At 41.2% G+C, this 20394-nt stretch overlaps 1 protein-coding gene across 1 annotated transcript; it reads left to right on the top strand.

Annotated features, from left to right (window-relative positions):
- The first annotated feature begins 353 nt into the window (after positions 1–353).
- On the top strand, positions 354–7084 carry LOC123732426 (uncharacterized). Its single transcript, XM_045711555.2, has 2 exons — positions 354–1025; positions 4325–7084. The coding sequence occupies exons 1-2, from the start codon at positions 581–583 to the stop codon at positions 4924–4926; spliced, it is 1047 nt and encodes a 348-aa protein (XP_045567511.2). The 5' UTR covers positions 354–580; the 3' UTR covers positions 4927–7084.
- Positions 7085–20394: the final 13310 nt, after the last annotated feature.

Here is a 20394-nt window from a genome sequence, read left to right as displayed (position 1 = left end):
TTGTTGTACAGGGTCAGTCATAGTAGTATTATAGGTGCAGTGTAATGTGTTGTTTTACAGGGTCAGCCACAGTAGAACAGCGTCCCTGGAGCAAATTAGTGTTAAGTGCCTTGCTCAAGGACACATCAACAAATCTTTCAGATGTTTTCCTGTTCAGCTCTGGTATTGAACCCGCTCTAATCGTTAGGCTACTTGCCGCCCATTATTTTATTATTATGTGATGAAAGAAATGAAAAATATGAGCTTTTTTGTCTGGAAATAAAATAAACATTGATCTCAACTGCGTTTCCCACTCCAGTCAGCTGACGGCGATGTGTGCGTCTTTCAGGCGACGCTGCCTGTGTGACGTATAATCTAGTGGACGGGACGTTTCTTCAACAACAACAGCTAGTCAGACACCTCACTACCTTTATAGACAAAAATCGTTGTATAGTTGCATCTGTGTTTTAAAAATACGTATGTCTAATAGCTAGCTAGTTTCCCCATTTCATTTCATATATACGTTGTTAGTTAGCTGGCTTGATAAATTAGCCTATTACTAGGCTAACGAACGCCAGCTAGCTAGCTAACATCTCCGACCATGAGCTCACTAAGCTACTCTCCTCCTGCTAAAGAAGAGGAGGCCTGCTGGACGGAGAAAGAGATTCTCGTTAAAGAGGATGAGGAGGCTGTTACAATACAACAACAAGTAGAGGGTGAGGCTGTTACAGTGAAAGAAGAAGAGAAAGATGTTTCAGTGAAAGAAGAGGAAGACGCGTTCAGAGTGAAAGAGGAGGGGGAGGAGGAGGCTGTTACAATACAACAACAAGTAGAGGGTGAGGCTGTTACAGTGAAAGAAGAAGAGAAAGACGTTTCAGTGAAAGAAGAGGAAGACGCGTTCAGAGTGAAAGAGGAGGAGGAAGTTACAGTTAAAGAAGAGGAGGAAGAGACTGAGGATGATGCAGTTTTTAGAGTGAAAGAGGAGGAGGGGGAGATGACTGTCACATTGAAAGAGGAGGCGGAGACAGGAGATCTGATTAAGACCAGTAAGTACTGTCTTAAAATGCGTGGTTTTAAAGCGAAGTTCGACTGAATGTTTATGCTTGAATATGTTGTTTAATGTAGGAATTGATAAAACTAAGATGTGTATACCACCAAAGAGCGGGTCACCAACAACACGTTAACAATGGATTTACACGCAAAATCCCACCTTTAATGTCTCACAGAATGGACTTGCTCTTATCATGACTCAAATTACGTTGCATTACACTGGAGCGCGATTCCATGCAAACGTGGGCCGATAATATTTTTCGTATCTCAGAATATATTGTTTTGGCAATTCTCTCATAGAAACATCATTGGAGGAAGTATGTTTGATATGTTTTTTACATTTGTAACACAAACCATGTTTGAGAAAACCATGATAAAAGGGCCATTATAGGACATGATACAGACATCTAGTCATTATACTGTCAGACCCCATGACCTCTGACCCCTACATGATACAGACAACATCTAGTCATTATACTGTCAGACCTATGATCTGTGAACATGATACAGACAACATCTTGTTGTCATTATACTTCTTACATTGTGCTCTAATATATAGAGTCTAGATTATCTTGGAGTCATTATGTTCCTTATAGTGTGCTCTAATATATAGAGTCTAGATTATGAGATGTATTTTTATATATTAATATCTCAAAAGTAGCCTTTCTGTTCCAGCTCATTTTTAGACATATCATTTGTAATGATATAGCCTACTCTTCAAACAATTCACACGGACTCTAGGTACTTTTTAATGATATGACCCGTTTTATAAGTAGAAATGGACAACTTTTATTTTTTGGCATCTTTTAATGAGGTCTCAGTTTAATACGTTCTGGTTGTAGCCTAGCCCTGTTGTAGATATAGAAGATGTAGCCTAGCCCTGTTGTAGATATAGAGGATGTAGCCTAGCCCTGTTGTAGATATAGAGGATGTAGCCTAGCCCTGTTGTAGATATAGAGGATGTAGCCTAGCCCTGTTGTAGATATAGAGGATGTAGCCTAGCCCTGTTGTAGATATAGAGGATGTAGCCTAGCCCTGTTGTAGATATAGAGGATGTAGCCTAGCCCTGTTGTAGATATAGAGGATGTAGCCTAGCCCTGTTGTAGATGTAGAGGATGTAGCCTAGCCCTGTTGTAGATGTAGAGGATGTAGCCTAGCCCTGTTGTAGATGTAGAGGATGTAGCCTAGCCCTGTTGTAGATGTAGAGGATGTAGCCTAGCCCTGTTGTAGATGTAGAGGATGTAGCCTAGCCCTGTTGTAGATGTAGAGGATGTAGCCTAGCCCTGTTGTAGATATAGAGGATGTAGCCTAGCCCTGTTGTAGATATAGATGATGTAGCCTAGCCCTGTTGTAGATATAGAGGATGTAGCCTAGCCCTGTTGTAGATATAGAGGATGTAGCCTAGCCCTGTTGTAGATATAGAGGATGTAGCCTAGCCCTGTTGTAGATATAGAGGATGTAGCCTAGCCCTGTTGTAGATATAGAGGATGTAGCCTAGCCCTGTTGTAGATATAGAGGATGTAGCCTAGCCCTGTTGTAGATATAGAGGATGTAGCCTGGCCCTGTTGTAGATATAGCGGATAAATCCATTTCAATTCAATCACTTTTTTGACAGCATCCCTTTTGAGTGTCCATAGAGTATCCATAGAGTGTCCATAGATGTTTGCCCATGGAAGAAGTGGTCAGAAAGTGACTTTTTGGACCTGAATGGCAAAACATTCAGGAGATGTGGGGGCGGCAGGTAGCGGCAGGCAGCCTAGTGGTTAGAGCGTTGGACTCGTAACCAAAAAGTTGCAAGATCGAATCCCCGAGCTGACAAGGTGAAAATCTGTCGTTCTGCCCCTGAACAAGGTAGTTAACCCACTGTTCCTAGATCTTCATTAAAAATAAGAATTTGTTCTTAACTGACTTGCCTAGTTAAATAAAGGTTAAATTAAAAAAAACACATTTTAAAGTTGACTCATTTTGTATTCCCCACCATACCATGAGACATCCATGTTTTAATCACTGGAATAGACAAACGGTTGAGTTTGGTATCATTTAAAAGCTTACAAAAAGGGGTTTTAAACTGTTTTATAATCCCCCCCGTCCAAAAAAGAATTATTACATTTTTAACCTTTTTAATGTCAATTATCTAAAAACGTGCAAACTCCATGTTTGCACATGTTGTAGTTTAGACTCTACTTTACATCATCTGAGGTTTTTGGGTCTTGCCTGCCATCGGTTGAATACAGGGTGGGTGTCATTTCAATTATACACATAGAATTCATAGAATGGACCTGTCCTTTCAGACCAGTGGTAGAAAAAGTACCCAACTGTCATACTTGAGTAAAAGTAAAGATACCTTAATAGAAAATGACTCAAGTGAAAGTCATTTTACTTGAGTAAAAGTCTAAAAGTATTTGGTTTTAAATATACTAAAGTATCAAATGTAAATGTAATTCCTAAAATATACCTTTAAGTATAAAAAGTTAAAGTATAAATCATTTCACATTCCTTATATTAAGCATACCTGACCGCACAATTTTCTTGTTTTATTATTTTATGGATAGCCAGGGTCCACTCCAACACTCAGACGTAATTTACAAACAATGTATTTGTCAGATCAGATGCAGTAAGGATGATCAGGGATGTTTTCTTGATAAGTGTGTGAATTGGACCATTTTTCTGTCATGCTAACATTCAAAATGTAACGAGTACTTTTGGATGTCAAGGGAAAGTACTTAGGTAGTACTTAAAAGTATTTTTAGTTAAGTGCTTTGCACCTCTGCTTCAGACTACTGCAGTACATCATTGAAATTGTAATGACATTTACATTTTAACTTCTAATTACTACCACAAAGATGGCCGCCGGTCCGTCCAACCGTTGAATGTCAACATAAATGGTCCTCTCTATTCTGTTTATTTTTATGATTTCAACAGGTTTCTTATGGAGGATTGACTGTATAATTTAAAACAACAGATATTCCCATTCAAGTCCAACATTCTCTGATGTGTGGACCTCCAACCATCTTTGCGGTTCGATTTGGGAGTCGAAATGTACATTTTACGACCATTTTAGTAAATTTTTCGACCAAAACATGACACCCATGAGAACAAGATTAGATTTGGGAGCTCTACATTATTTGTTTTTAAAATCTCACCAAGTTTACGTTTAATGATGTAATGTTGTGAAAACTGACCTTGGGTTATTGAGGGATGTAGTCTAGATTAAACCTCATAGGAAGACAGTTTTATCATGTGGAGGTTTCATTCAGGCCACTGTTTAACAAAATAATCTGTTTGTCTTTGGCAGGAGAGAGACCAGACTCTCCCTCTGAAAGCAGGAAGAGTCCTTCAGGGGAACCAGACCCAGAGACGCCCAAACCAGCCAAACGACATCACTGCTCCTACTGCGGAAGGAGTTTTACTAAGTTACGAAACCTAAAAGAGCATGAGAGGACACACACAGGAGAAAAGCCTTTCCAATGTTCCCAGTGTGGAAACAGCTTTAGTCAGTTAGGGAGCCTGAAAATACATAAGAGAATACACTCTGGAGAGAAGCCTTATCACTGCTCCCACTGTGGAATGACTTTTACCTGTTTAGGGAGCCAGAAGTCACATGAGAGAATACACACAGGAGAAAAGCCCTACGACTGTTCCCACTGTGGAAAGAGTTTTAGGTGGTTAGAAGGCCTGACAAAGCATGAGAGGACGCACACAGGAGAAAAGCCCTACCAATGCTCCCACTGTGGAAAGAGTTTTACTCAGTTAGGGAACCTGAAATCACATCAGAGGGTACATACACAGGAGGAGAAGACATACCACTGCTCTCATTGTGGAAAGACATTTTCCCAGTCAGAGGACCTGAAATCACATGAGAGAATAGAGAGGCTGTGTTCTGACTTATGTTTTTGACTGAGAATGTGTGTTTTTGTTCTTGCCAAATGAAATCATATTGTTTATATGAAATCATAAAAAACATAGGTTTACTTTTGTGGATGTTTTTTCATCTGGAGACATGATCATGTCTAAAATCAGAATCAAATCAATGTTTACCTTACTGTGAAATGCTTACTTACAGGCCCTAACCAACAGTGCGATTTTAAGTAAAAAATAGGTTAGTCAGGCTGATTGAGGTAGTATGTACATGTAGATATGGTTAAAGTGACTATGCATATATGATGAACAGAGAGTAGCAGTAGCGTAAAAGAGGGGTTGGTGGGTGGCGGGACACAATGCAGATAGTCCGGGTAGCCAATGTGCGGGGGCACCGGTTAGTCGGGCTAATTGAGGTAGTATGTACATGAACGTATAGTTAAAGTGACTATGCATATATGATAAACAGAGAGTAGCAGCAGCGTAAAAGAGGGGTTGGGGGGGGCGGGACAATGCAAATAGTCCAGGTAGCCATTTGATTACTTGTTCAGGAGTCTTATGGCTTGGGGGTAAAAACTTTTGAGAAGCCTTTTGGTCCTAGACTTGGCGCTCTGGTACCGCTTGCCATGCGGTAGTAGAGAGAACATTCTATGACTGGGGTGGCTGGGGTCTTTGACAATTTTTAGGGCCTTCCTGACACCACCTGGTGTAGAGGTCCTGGATGGCAGGCAGCTTAGCCCCAGTGATGTACTGGGCCGTATGCACTACCCTCTGTAGTACCTTGCGGTCGGAGGCTGAACAGCTCATAGTAACAGGAGCCTATCTCCTGTGTCTGTAGTGTGAGGCAGCTTGATGTACAAGTTCTTCCCCTGGACAGGACTAGTCTATTAAGTTGCCCTCCACCAACTGCTGTTTTCAGATCTCGCAATGGGTCACGGATGTGATTCAGATCTGGGGCCTCGTTTATACAAATCTGTGCGTAAAACCAAATGCGTGGGATAATTTCCACGCAAAGCGTGAGATTTATCGACATGAACGTTTGCTTGAGAGAGAGAGGGTAAATTAAACGCACAGCCGTTACCATGTGTAAGCACAGTGCCACGTGGTGGACTGAGGGAACTTCTTGTCAAGCGTAGAATGGGGAAATATCTGTTGAGAATGTCTGTCTGACATTGTGAGAATAATAATGAAAATATTTTTAGATGTGGCGGATGAATCAGAATTAGTTGGGTAACATAGATAATTAAGATCTTTTATTTGTATAATATGCTTATGTGAGATACTTGTCATTAGAATTGTCATGATGTTGGCCTGTGGGTAAGGTTTATGACCCCCCCATAAATACCTTTCTCCCTTCCCCTCTCTTTCTGACCCTACTGAAGGACTGTTGAATAGCCTTTGTTGAATATAGAGAGTCTGGGAACATCAAACAAATGGGGAAAAGGAACCATATTTTGGTAATAAAACCAGCTGGAAATATGCTTTGGAACTTAATGAGTATGGATGTCAGTTCGGTTGTCATCTGAGACATTATGACTGATGACAGGACGACATAAACTGTACCTGGGAAAGTATACACCCTCTAGTTATCAGAGTCACATGGAATTGTTATGCAATTGAAATGTTTGTTATTGAAATAGTTTGTTAGGAGATTAAATGTAATTTTAGCTTCCAATTGAGAGAATTGGGTTTTCATAAGGAAAGTGCCCTGCTTGATCAGTGGCCCGCCCCTGTGATGAGACAGGGGTTATAAATGATGAAACACACCCTCCTCCCCTCGCCACTATATAAGACAATGACACAATGTAACCAGTGGGTTCCACTACGTGAGGTCTGCAGCCTCTGCGTTACAAGAACACACATGTCAAGTACAGAACTAAGCCAACGTGAGCTTTGGTTGTGAATGGTATGAACTTTGAACTTATTCACTACAGAAGTGATACTTCCTAGCCGTTGAGTTAGCAGCGGCCGCTGTAGACGTGGGCTAGGAAAGGACGGACGACGGATCCAGTCTACCACAGACAAAGATACTACAACGTATCCACTTTAACACCATTGACATTCTTCTGAGGACAGGAAGATCTGTTGTCCAACCCGGCCAGCATCTACGACCAATCTACCGACATCATTTGTATTCTGTGTATATGTAATTCTGTGTGATTAGTTGGGTATTTAGTAAATAAATAATTAAACCCAATTTTGGATTGCTGATTCAACTTGTTAGCCAGGGTTCGTGAAGAAAACCAAGAATTTACAACTTTCATTATGAGACTGAAAATAAAATGAGGATTAATATTGACGGCTATCGATGTAAAATATTAAAGTCTTTAAGAGTTTATTCGTAAGATAACGGCTCTATAAACACTCTTCCGTGGTGTCCCGACTTTCTAGTTAATTACATTTACATGATTAGCGAATCAGGGGATATTAATTACAGAGAAAGGATTTTATAGAATAGCATGTCATATCACTTAATCCGGCATAGCCAAAGACACAACAGAATGTATCCCTTTGGACTCTGGTGTTGGCAGTTGCACTTCTCCCTCAGCTGGGGCTCAGTCACCTGGGGCCCAGAGAGGGGAGAGGTCAGGCTTGTCTTTCATATGTCCCTGGTGCTATGCAGAATATCAGAAAGGGAAGAGGACAGAATGGAACATTGTCTTCATTTTTACATTTTAGTCATTTAGCAGACGCTCTTATCCAGAGCGACTTACAGTACTGAATGCTTACATTTCATACATTTTATCTCCGTACTGGTCCCCCGTGGGTATCGAACCCACAACCCTGGCGTTGCAAACACCATGCTCTACCAACTGTGCCACCTATGGCGTGATTAATGGGGAACCAATTACTTGTCTCCACAATGTCTGTGCACAAGTCACTCCCTCCTTTGGCATTGAGGGGAGGTGTATGGCAGTGTCTGGAACCATTGTATGTCCTCTCTGATGTTGCACTTATCCTGGGATAGTGTATGACCTAGAGGCTCACTCCCCTCAGTGAGCTTGTCCAGGAGTGGGGTCAAGAGGGGCTTTACTTTAGATGGGAGTATCTAGAGTTGACAATTGATATATGCCATTGGATGAGTTGGTGTGTTTGTACTATGAAGTACCAGGAACGAGATTAGAACCTCGTCATAGGGACCAAACTGAACGATAATTTATAGCGAATGCTATCTGGCTATGGGATACTCCTCTCTCAAGTAAAAGTTTTTCTTTGTGAACAGTTCAATCAATAATACAGTAGAAAAATCTATATACAGCATGTGCAAGTGAGGTAGGATAAGAGAGGTAAGGCAATAAATAGGCCATGGTGGCAAAGTAATTACAATATAGCAATTAAACACTGGAATGGTAGGATGTGCAGAAGATAAATGTGCAACTAACTAACTAGCTAGCTAACATCCTTGACCATGAGCTCACTAACCTACTACCCCTCTGCTAAAGAAGAGGAGGTCTACAGGACGGAGAAAGAAGCTCTGGGGATGAATATTGCCGTGAATGAAGAAGAGGAGGATGTTTTAGTAAAAGGAGAGGAAGATGCTTTCAGAATGAAAGAGGAGGATGAGGAGGCTATCAGTATCACATTGGAAACAGAGGAGAATAACGTTACAGTGAAAGACGAGAAAGAACCTTTTAGAGTGAAAGATGAAGAGGGGATAGAGGCTGTCACAGTGCAAGAAGAGGAGGTAGAAGCTTCCAGAATTAAAGAGGAGGAAGAGGAGGCCATAAGATTGAAAGAAGAGGAGGAGGATGTTATAGTGAAAGAAGAGAAAGAACCCATTGGAGTGTCAGAGGAGGCTATCTTAAGAAAAGAGGATGAGGAAGATGTTTTGGGAGATGAAGGAGAGGAAGAGGAGACTGAAGATCTGATTAACACCAGTGAGCACCGTCTTAAAAGCAGGGCCACAAACTGCCCTTGATGAATTAATGTATCGTTTTAATATATGGCTCTGGGCCTCGCCATTGATTCTTGGATAATATAACTTAAAAAATGTCCACTGAACTTAGTTCAACTGTCGTACCCCATCAGAACCCAAAATATAAGCTTGTTTTACTCCTTTGTTTGTGAACAATGTAATTGTAAAATAACACTGTATATCCTCAAAACATGGAGGTAGTTAAATGATGCTGAACCTGAGACATAAGATTGTTATAAAAAGTGCTATTGAAATGCAATAAATTATTACTATATACACTGAACAAAAATATAAACGCAACAATTTCAACGATTTTACTGAGTTACAGTTCATATAAGGAATCAGTCAATTGAAATACATTAATTAGGCCCTAATCTATGCATTTTAGCCTTGGGTGGCCCTGGGAGGACATAGGTCTACCCACTCGGGAGACTGGCCCACCCACTGGGCAGCAAGGCCCAGCCAATCAGAAGGAGTTTTTCCCCACAAAAGGACTTCATTACAGACAGAAATACTCCTCAGTTTCATCAGCTGTCCAGGTGGCTGGTCTCAGACGATCCTGCAGGTGAAGAAGCCGGATGTGGAGGTTCTGGGCTGGCGTGGTTACATGTGGTCTGCGGTTGTGAGGCTGGTTGGACGTACTGCAAAATGTTGTAAAATTACATTGGAAGCGGCTTATGGTAGAGAAATTAATATTACATTAGCTGGCAACATCTCTGGTGGACATTCCTGCAGTCAGCATGCCAATTGCATGCTCCCTCAAACCATGAGAAATCTGTGGCACTGTGTTGTGTGACAAAACTGCACATTTTAGTGACCTTTTATTGTCACCAGCACAATGTGGAAATGTGTAATGATCATGCTGTTTAATCAGCTTCTTCATATACCACACCTTTCAGGTGGATGGATTATCTTGGCAAAGGGGAAATGCTCACTAACAGGAAGGTAAACAAATTTGTGCGTAACATTTTGAGAAAAGAAACACACATTTCTGGAATCTTTTATTTCAGCTCATGAAAAATGGGACCAACACTTTACATGTTGCGTTTATGTTTTTGTTAAGTATATTTAGAGAGTTGGTCAACCTTCTAGAATTTGAATATTGTTATCATTCTAGACCTTCAGTTATATAATTTAAATATTCCCCATGTATTGTAAATGGGGGCGCTAACATGGCTGCCATAACTTTATGTAAACGCAGAAAGCTGTCCCCAACTCTCTAAATACCTGTCTCTGGACTGAACCATGTTGCACCGGGCTAACATGCTGACCAGACTATCGCGCATGTTGATTTTGTCCCCCCACACCTGACCCTATCAGGACTCGCAGGTTAAAATATCAAAACAAACTTCCTGCTAACTTGCTGTTGCTAGCTAATTTGTCCTATTTAGCTAGCTTGCTGTTGCTAGTTAATTTGTCCTGGGATATAAACATTGGGTTAATATTGATATAAGTGATATAACCAACACTACTCCCTCCACAGTACCTGGAGCATCACAGTGATATAACCAACACTAGTCACAGTGATATAACCAACACTAGTCACCTCCTCCACAGTACCTGGAGCGTCACAGTGATATAACCAACACTATAACCAACACTAGAGGTTTGACCACGTTAGGCAACCTAAAAGAACATGAGAGGACACACACAGGAGAAAAGCGTTTTCAATGTTCCTTCTGTGGAAAGAGTTTTACCCGTTTAGGAAGCCTGAAAAGGCATAAACGAATACACTCAGGGGAAAAGCCCTACCAATGCTCCCAGTGTGGAAAGAGATTTTGTAGATCACAGGACCTTACATCACATGAGAGGACACACTTTACCACTGCTCCCAATGTGGAAAGACTTTTAACTGATTAGGGATCCAGAAAACATATGGGATGACACATAGGAGAAAAGAGATTTACTCCGTTATGGAACCTGAAAGACCATGAAAAATACATATAAATACACAGGAGGAGAAGACATACCGCTGTTCTAATTGTGGAGAGACATTTTCCCAGTCAGAGGACCTGCAATCACATGAGAGAATAGAGAGGCTGTGTTCTGACATGTTTTTGACTGAAATAGTGTTTAAATTTTTTGTTTATATAAGAGAATGTTTTTCAAAAGATTTGCCCTCTTTTACATTCATAAAATGTGCATCTTTATGAACTTTGCCTGGATAAAAGTAAGTAAGTTACCTTGGCCTTGCCTGGTGTGAACCTTTCTGTAGCATAAGACAGCTTAATGTACAAGTCCCCGTGGACAGGACGCTTAGCCCCAATCTATTTTCTTAAAGCTGAGTGCCAAGCAGACGCACCTGGTCCCCATTTTTAAAGTCTTTGGTATGACTCAGGCGGGGAACCAACTACCAACCTTCCAATCTCAGGGAGGACACTAACCACAAGGGCAATGAGTTGATTGTGATTCAAATAAAATTGTAATTAAAATAAAATGTTTTTGGATACAAGTATAAACCCTTTGATGTTCATTAAATGTTTTGGATATATTTTTTAAATGTAAATGATTAAATAGATGAATAGAATGTGCATTTCTTTATTCTAACCTTGAAACATCTTGAATTTTGTCTGTGTTACATTGAGTTAATTTGTGTACTAGTCATCAAGCTAAATGAGTATGAAAATGGGATGACGTTCTAAGAACTTTGATAAGTTGTTGACATGAAGAACTCACTACCTCATGAATGTTCCCATCAGTATTATTAAAACACTCACTACCTCATGAATGTTCCCATCAGTATTATTAAAACACTCACTACCTCATGAATGTTCCCATCAGTATTATTAAAACACTCACTACCGCATGAATGTTCCCATCAGTATTATTAAAACACTCACTACCTCATGAATGTTCCCATCAGTATTATTAAAACATTCACTACATCATGGCTGTTCCCATCAGTATTACTAAAACACTACCTCATGAATGTTCCCATCAGTAATATTAAAACACTACCTCATGAATGTTCCCATCAGCATTGTTCCACCATATCAGAGAAAACACAGGTGCTGATTGTTAAAAGGAATTGATTAATGAAACATATTTTGGTCTGAATATTAATAAAGTGTGGAATGCCATTAGTGGACTTTCATTATATACATCTACAACACGTATATGAAAAAAAAACTGAAATATCACATTTACATAAGTATTCAGGCCCTTTACTTTGTTGAAGCACCTTTGGCAGCGATTAAATCCTCGATTTTTCTTGGGTATAACGCTACAAGCTTGGCACAGTTTCTCCCATTCTTCTCTGCAGATCCTCTCAAGCTCTGTCAGGTTGGATGGGGAGCATTGCTGCACAGATATTTTCAGGTCTCTCCAGAGATGTTAGATCGTGTTCAAGTCTGGGGTCTTGCTGGGCCACTCAAGGACATTCAGAGACTTGTCCTGAAGCCACTCCTACTTTGTCTTGGCTGTGTGCTTAGGGTTGTTGTCCTGTTGGAAGGTGAACCTTCGACCCAGTCTGAGAGCTCTGGAGCAGGTTTTCATCAAGGATCTCTCTGTACTTTGCTCTGTTCATCTTTCCCTCGATCCTGACTAGTCTTCCAGTCCCTGCTGCTGAAAAACATCCCCACAGCATGATGCTGCCACCACCATGCTTCACCGTAGGGATGATACCAGGTTTCCTCCAGATGTAACGCTTGACATTCAGGCCAAAGAGTTCAATCTTGGTTTCATCAGACCAGAGAATCTTGTTTCTCATGGTCTGAAAGTCCTTTAGGTGCCTTTTGGCAAACTCCAAAATGAGCTGTCATGTGCCTTTTACTGAGGAGTGGCTTCCGTCTGGCCACTCTATCACAAAGGCCTGATTGTTGGAGTGCTGCGGAGATGGTTGTCCTTCTGGAAGGTTCTTCCATCTCCACAGAGGAACTCTGGAGCTCTGTCAGAGTGCCCATCGGGATCTTGGTCACCTCCCTGACCAATGCCCTTCTCCCCTGATTGCTCAGTTTGGCCAGGCGGCCAGTTCTAGGAAGAGTCCTAGAAGATTGTGGAGGCTGTTCAGTGTGGCTTTTGACATTATCAATCATCGTTTGCTGCTGGAGAAATGTAAGTGTTATGGCTTTACACCCCCTGCTATATTGTGGATAAAGAGTTACCTGTCTAACAGAACACAGAATTGTAGATATGTGGTAGTGGAGTAGGGGCCTGAGGGCACACACTTAATATGTGTTGTAGATATGTGGTAGTAGAGTAGTGACCTGAGGACTCACACTTAATGTGTTGTAGATATGTGGTAGTGACACTAAGTGGCAGTGTTTTTACAACTAATGCCGGTTTGCCTGAGGCTGATGCCGTGCAGGTGTTTGTACACATGCATATACACAAACTCTCATTCAAACAAACACATACATACATGTAATAGTGCCAGACATGCACACAAACATATACAGTTGGCATTGCTGTTACGATTTCAGTTGTCCTTGATGTCCTTTGTTTTAAATTTATTATTTTGTTAGATTTTTTTTTGCATTGTTGTTTGCTGTTTTCTTCTGTCTTTTCCATTTTTCTCATTAGTTCATTCTCTTGGTTGTTGGTGCATTGGGGGGTTCTTGGGGGTGGGGAATGGAATTAACTGTATTTTTTTCTCTTCCTGGGGGGGGACTGTGGGAGTGGTCTCGAATGGTTGAGGGACAGCTATTGGGGAACTGTGGGGGGATCTTGGAGGGTTCGGGTTCACGTTTTTTGGCCTGGTGGTAGATCGGTCAACATACACTTGAGCAGGGCATTGACCCTGGATGCTTCTGTGTGACGCTCTGAATGGGAATCTGTTGGATGACTGGTATGATGTCGTTATTGAGCGGCTTCACTGCAAGTATATTGTATGTTTCGAATATTCAATAAATAAAAATAAATTAAAAAAACTTACTGGAGCTTCAAGGCCGGTTCATCTTGCACTTCTTCCCAGTGGTGAGAGGACAACATCTCATATTCCTCTCAGTGCTGAGAGGACAACATCTCATATTCCTCTCAGTGCTGAGAGGACAACATCTCATATTCCTCTCAGTGCTGAGAGGACAATATCTCATATTCCTCTCAGTGCTGAGAGGACAACATCTCATATTCCTCTCAGTGCTGAGAGGACAACATCTCATATTCCTCCCAGCGCTGAGAGGACAACATCTCATATTCGTTCCGAATCACGCCCAGATCATCTCCACTACCGTGGGCTGTATCCTCCAGTCTGAAGGAAGAGGGCCTCCTCTGGAGAGAAGATCTGCTGCCTGATTCTTCACCCCCGGCAGGTATATTGCTCTGAGGGATGTAAGGTGTCTGTTTGCCCAAAGCAGTAGCTCCCATTCTACCTGATGCAATGGCCATTGAGAGAGCCGTGTCATCAGTCCGCCCTGGCAGTTGTTGTGTTCAACCACGTTTGTGTCGTCTGTCCGTGTCATGTTGTCCTCTCAGCACTGAGAGGAATATGAGATGTTGTCCTCTCAGCACTGGGAGGAATATGAGATGTTGTCCTCTCAGCACTGGGAGGAATATGAGATGTTGTCCTCTCAGCACTGGGAGGAATATGAGATGTTGTCCTCTCACCACTGGGAAGAAGTGCTGGAGTGCAAGATGAACCGGCCTTGAAGCTCCAGTAAGTTTTTTATTTATTTTTATTTATTGAATATTCGAAACATACAATATACTTGCAGTGAAGCCGCTCAATAACGACATCATACCAGTCATCCAACAGATTCCCATTCAGAGCGTCAAACAGAAGCATCCAGGGTCAATGCCCTGCTCAAGGGCATGTTGACCGATCTACCACCAGGCCAAAAAACGTGAACCCGAACCCTCCAAGATCCCCCCACAGTTCCCCAATAGCTGCCCCTCAACCATTCGAGACCACTCCCACAGTCCCCCCCCAGGAAGAGAAAAAAATACAGTTAATTCCATTCCCCACCCCCAAGAACCCCCCAATGCACCAACAACCAAGAGAATGAACTAATGAGATAAAAGGAAAAGACAGAAGAAAACAGCAAACAACAATGCAAATAAAAAATCTAACAAAAGAATAAATTTAAACAAAGGACATCAAGGACAACTGAAATCATAACAGCAATGCCAACTGTATATGTTTGTGTGCATGTCTGGCACAATTACATGTATGTGTGTGTTCTTGTATGTGTTTGTTTGAATGAGAGTTTGTGTATATGCATGTTGTGGCAAACCTCTTCAAAGTTAGGAGCATTTGTCACAAATTAAGTGGGAAACTGTCACCAAAGTCAGCCCAGAATGAAAGTTCTTTCGAACATGACAGTACCTGTGTGTTTGTTTCGCTGTCCTGGTCCACCCAGGCCGCAGGTAAGGTCAAGGATAGCAGGGTTCGGTACACAAATCTGGTTCTCGGTAGGTCCAGGTCTAAACGCCAACAGGTAAGTCCAAAACAGTCCAGCTCGTACACGGTAAATCCAGCCAATGTAGATTGTCTCTTTCTCTATGGTTCATAGATCCTTCCCGCCCTCTCTCTCTCTTCCTGGTTTTTCTTGACCTTTTATCTGTGGGTCGGCTCCACCTTCTGAGGGTTCCCCTTGCCTCTGGGAATTGTTTTGGCAGTCGGCCATTTTGTGATCTGTAGTTCTGATCGGGGTGGCCATTTTAGTGATCGGGCAGAGCCGTTTATTAGTTCTGCCCTCACATATCTGCCATTTATCACTCGACCCCCTTCTTTGCCACAATGTGTACAAACACCTGCACGGCATCAGCCTCAGGCAAACCGGCATTAGTTGTAAAAACACTGCCACTTAGTGTCACTACCACATATCTACAACACATTAAGTGTGAGTCCTCAGGTGACTACTCTACTACCACATATCTACAACACATTAAGTGTGTGCCCTCAGGCCCCTACTCTAATACCACATATCTACAATTCTGTGTTCTGTTAGACAGGTAACTCTTTATCCACAATATAGCAGGGGGTGTAAAGCCATAACACTTACATTTCTTCAGCAGCAAACTATGATCGATAATGTCAAAAGCCACACTGAACAGCCTCCACAATCTTCTAGGACTCTTACTAGAACTGGCCGCCTGGCCAAACTGAGCAATCAGGGGAGAAGGGCATTGGTCAGGGAGGTGACCAAGATCCCAATGGGCACTCTGACAGCTCCAGAGTTCCTCTGTGGAGATGGAAGAACCTTCCAGAAGGACAACCATCTCCGCAGCACTCCACCAATCAGGCCTTTGTGATAGAGTGGCCAGACGGAAGCCACTCCTCAGTAAAAGGCACATGACAGCTCGTTTTGGAGTTTGCCAAAAGGCACCTAAAGGACTTTCAGACCATGAGAAACAAGATTCTCTGGTCTGATGAAAACAAGATTGAACTCTTTGGCCTGAATGTCAAGCGTTACATCTGGAGGAAACCTGGTATCATCCCTACGGTGAAGCATGATGGTGGCAGCATCATGCTGTGGGGATGTTTTTCAGCAGCAGGGACTGGAAGACTAGTCAGGATCGAGGGAAAGATGAACAGAGCAAAGTACAGAAAGATCCTTGATGAAAACCTGCTCCAGAGCGCTCAGACTGGGTCGAAGGTTCACCTTCCAACAGGACAACAACCCTAAGCACACAGCCAAGACAAAGTAGGAGTGGCTTCAGGACAAGTCTCTGAATGTCCTTGAGTGGCCCAGCAAGACCCCAGACTTGAACACGATCTAACATCTCTGGAGAGACCTGAAAATATTTGTGCAGCAATGCTCCCCATCCAACCTGACAGAGCTTGAGAGGATCTGCAGAGAAGAATGGGAGAAACTGTGCCAAGCTTGTAGCGTTATACCCAAGAAAAATCGAGGATTTAATCGCTGCCAAAGGTGCTTCAACAAAGTAAAGGGTCTGAATACTTATGTAAATGTGATATTTCAGTTTTTTTTCATATACGTGTTGTAGATGTATATAATGAAAGTCCACTAATGGCATTCCACACTTTATTAATATTCAGACCAAAATATGTTTCATTAATCAATTCCTTTTAACAATCAGCACTTGTGTTTTCTCTGATATGGTGGAATAATGCTGATGGGAACATTCATGAGGTAGTGTTTTAATATTACTGATGGGACCATTCATGAGGTAGTGTTTTAGTAATACTGATGGGAACAGCCATGATGTAGTGAATGTTTTAATAATACTGATGGGAACATTCATGAGGTAGTGAGTGTTTTAATAATACTGATGGGAACATTCATGAGGTAGTGAGTGTTTTAATAATACTGATGGGAACATTCATGAGGTAGTGTTTTAGTAATACTGATGGGAACAGCCATGATGTAGTGAATGTTTTAATAATACTGATGGGAACATTCATGAGGTAGTGAGTGTTTTAATAATACTGATGGGAACATTCATGAGGTAGTGTTTTAGTAATACTGATGGGAACAGCCATGATGTAGTGAATGTTTTAATAATACTGATGGGAACAGCCATGAGGTAGTGAGTGTTTTAATAATACTGATGGGAACATTCATGAGGTAGTGAGTGTTTTAATAATACTGATGGGAACATTCATGAGGTAGTGAGTGTTTTAATAATACTGATGGGAACATTCATGAGGTAGTGAGTGTTTTAATAATACTGATGGGAACATTCATGATGTAGTGAATGTTTTAAAAATACTGATGGGAACATTCATGAGGTAGTGAGTGTTTTAATAATACTGATGGGAACATTCATGAGGTACTGAGTGTTTTAATAATACTGATGGGAACATTCATGAGGTAGTGATGTTTTAATAATACTGATGGGAACATTCATGAGGTAGTGAGTGTTTTAATAATACTGATGGGAACATTCATGAGGTAGTGAGTGTTTTAATAATACTGATGGGAACATTCATGATGATGTGAATGTTTTAAAAATACTGATGGGAACATTCATGAGGTAGTGAGTGTTTTAATAATACTGATGGGAACATTCATGAGGTAGTGAGTGTTTTAATAATACTGATGGGAACATTCATGAGGTTGTGAGTTCTTCATGTCAACAACTTATCAATGTTCTAAGAACGTCATCACATTTTCATACTCATTTAGCTTGATGACTAGTACACAAATTAACTCAATGTAACACAGACAAAATTCAAGATGTTTCAAGGTTAGAATGAAGAAATGCACATTCTATTCATCTATTTAATCATTTACATTTAAAAAATATATCCAAAACATTTAATGAACATCAAAGGGTTTATACTTGTATCCAAAAACATTTTATTTTAATTACAATTTTATTTGAATCACAATCAACTCATTGCCCTTGTGGTTAGTGTCCTCCCTGAGATTGGAAGGTTGGTAGTTGGTTCCCCGCCTGAGTCATACCAAAGACTTTAAAAATGGGGACCAGGTGCGTCTGCTTGGCACTCAGCTTTAAGAAAATAGATTGGGGCTAAGCGTCCTGTCCACGGGGACTTGTACATTAAGCTGTCTTATGCTACAGAAAGGTTCACACCAGGCAAGGCCAAGGTAACTTACTTACTTTTATCCAGGCAAAGTTCATAAAGATGCACATTTTATAAATGTAAAAGAGGGCAAATCTTTTGAAAAACATTCTCTTATATAAACAAAAAATGTAAACACTATTTCAGTCAAAAACGTGTCAGAACACAGCCTCTCTATTTTCTCATGTGATTGCAGGTCCTCTGACTGGGAAAATGTCTCTCCACAATTAGAACAGTGGTATGTCTTCTCCTCCTGTGTATTTATATGTCTTTTTCATGGTCTTTCAGGTTCCATAAGAACCTAAAAGACTAGACTGGAACATAGAAAATACACTAACATAGACCAAAACCCCGGAATACATAAATCAAACACCCCTCTACATAAACACACACCCGAACCACATAAAACAAATACCCCCCTGCCACGTCCTGACCAAACTACAATAACAGATAACCCCTTACTGGTCAGAACGTGACACTATTCATGAAAGGTGCCCGCAGGCTACAGCCTACAGGCTACAGCCTACAGCCTTCAGGCTACAGCCTACAGCCTACAGGCTACAGCCTACAGCCTACAGGCTAGCTTTGCTAGGTCTTTCTTTGCTGCACCTCACCCTGTTACCAGACAGTAATCAAGACGGGACCGGACCACAGCCTGAACAACTAGTACAGTTGATTTTGTTGTGTCATAAACACAGGACATCTTTTTGTAACAGACATACCCCCTCCCCATCTTCACAACAACTCTGTCAATATGACATCAACATGATAACTATTATGAGTCCTGTGGGAACAGGGTCCAAGGGACAGGTAGTTGACCTCATATTATGGATCATTTCAGAGACAGAAGTTGGGGTTGTCAATGTGAATGTGCTGGTTGAACTAATTTCTTTACAACAGAAATTATTATTCTGGGGTCCCGCTCACCATTTGCAGTGAGATTAGTATAACTTGCATGCAGTGCCTCTTTTGTATGCAGTCTGGTGATATGCTTTAAATTGATACTCATCACAAATCTGCACTAATCAATCAACACATGCTTTCCTTTGGACATCTCCTAATAATATACAAAAACACCATATAGGTGAAGTGTAATGTGTTGTTGTACAGGGTCAGTCGTAGTAGTATGATAGGTGCAGTGTAATGTGTTGTTTTACAGGGTCAGTCGTAGTAGTATGATAGGTGCAGTGTAATGTGTTGTTGTACAGGATCAGTCATAGTAGTATGATAGGTGCAGTGTAATGTGTTGTTGTACAGGATCAGTCATAGTAGTATGATAGGTGCAGTGTAATGTGTTGTTTTACAGGATCAGTCATAGTAGTATGATAGGTGCAGTGTAATGTGTTGTTGTACAGGATCAGTCATAGTAGTATGATAGGTGCAGTGTAATGTGTTGTTTTACAGGGTCAGTCATAGTAGTATGATAGGTGCAGTGTAATGTGTTGTTGTACAGGATCAGTCATAGTAGTATGATAGGTGCAGTGTAATGTGTTGTTTTACAGGGTCAGTCATAGTAGTATGATAGGTGCAGTGTAATGTGTTGTTGTAAAGGGTCAGTCACAGTAGTATGATAGGTGCAGTGTAATGTGTTGTTGTACAGGATCAGTCATAGTAGTATGATAGGTGCAGTGTAATGTGTTGTTGTACAGGATCAGTCATAGTAGTATGATAGGTGCAGTGTAATGTGTTGATTTACGGGGTCAGTCATAGTAGTATGATAGGTGCAGTGTAATGTGTTGTTGTACAGGATCAGTCATAGTAGTATGATAGGTGCAGTGTAATGTGTTGTTTTACAGGGTCAGTCATAGTAGTATGATAGGTGCAGTGTAATGTGTTGTTGTACAGGATCAGTCATAGTAGTATGATAGGTGCAGTGTAATGTGTTGTTGTACAGGGTCAGTCATAGTAGTATGATAGGTGCAGTGTAATGTGTTGTTGTACAGGGTCAGTCATAGTAGTATGAAAGGTGCAGTGTAATGTGTTGTTTTACAGGGTCAGCCACAGTAGTACAGCGTCCCTGGAGCAAATTAGTGTTAAGTGCCTTGCTCAAGGACACATCAACAAATCTTTCAGATGTTTTCCTGTTCAGCTCTGGTATTGAAACCGCTCTAATCGTTAGGCTACTTGCCGCCCATTATTTTATTATTATGTGATGAAAGAA

The sequence above is a fragment of the Salmo salar genome, chromosome 02, assembly GCF_965601325.2.
Source record: "Salmo salar chromosome 02, fSalSal1, whole genome shotgun sequence".
In the NCBI taxonomy this organism is placed as follows: domain Eukaryota; kingdom Metazoa; phylum Chordata; class Actinopteri; order Salmoniformes; family Salmonidae; genus Salmo; species Salmo salar.
This window is presented reverse-complemented; position numbering and strand designations above follow the sequence as displayed.

Bases quoted from the DNA above. Each gene is read 5' to 3' on its own strand.
- LOC123732426 (XM_045711555.2), top strand. From the start codon at position 581: ATGAGCTCACTAAGCTACTCTCCTCCTGCTAAAGAAGAGGAGGCCTGC. The intron at 1,026-4,324 runs GTAAGTACTGTC...TGTCTTTGGCAG, and splicing joins AGGAGATCTGATTAAGACCA to GAGAGAGACCAGACTCTCCC.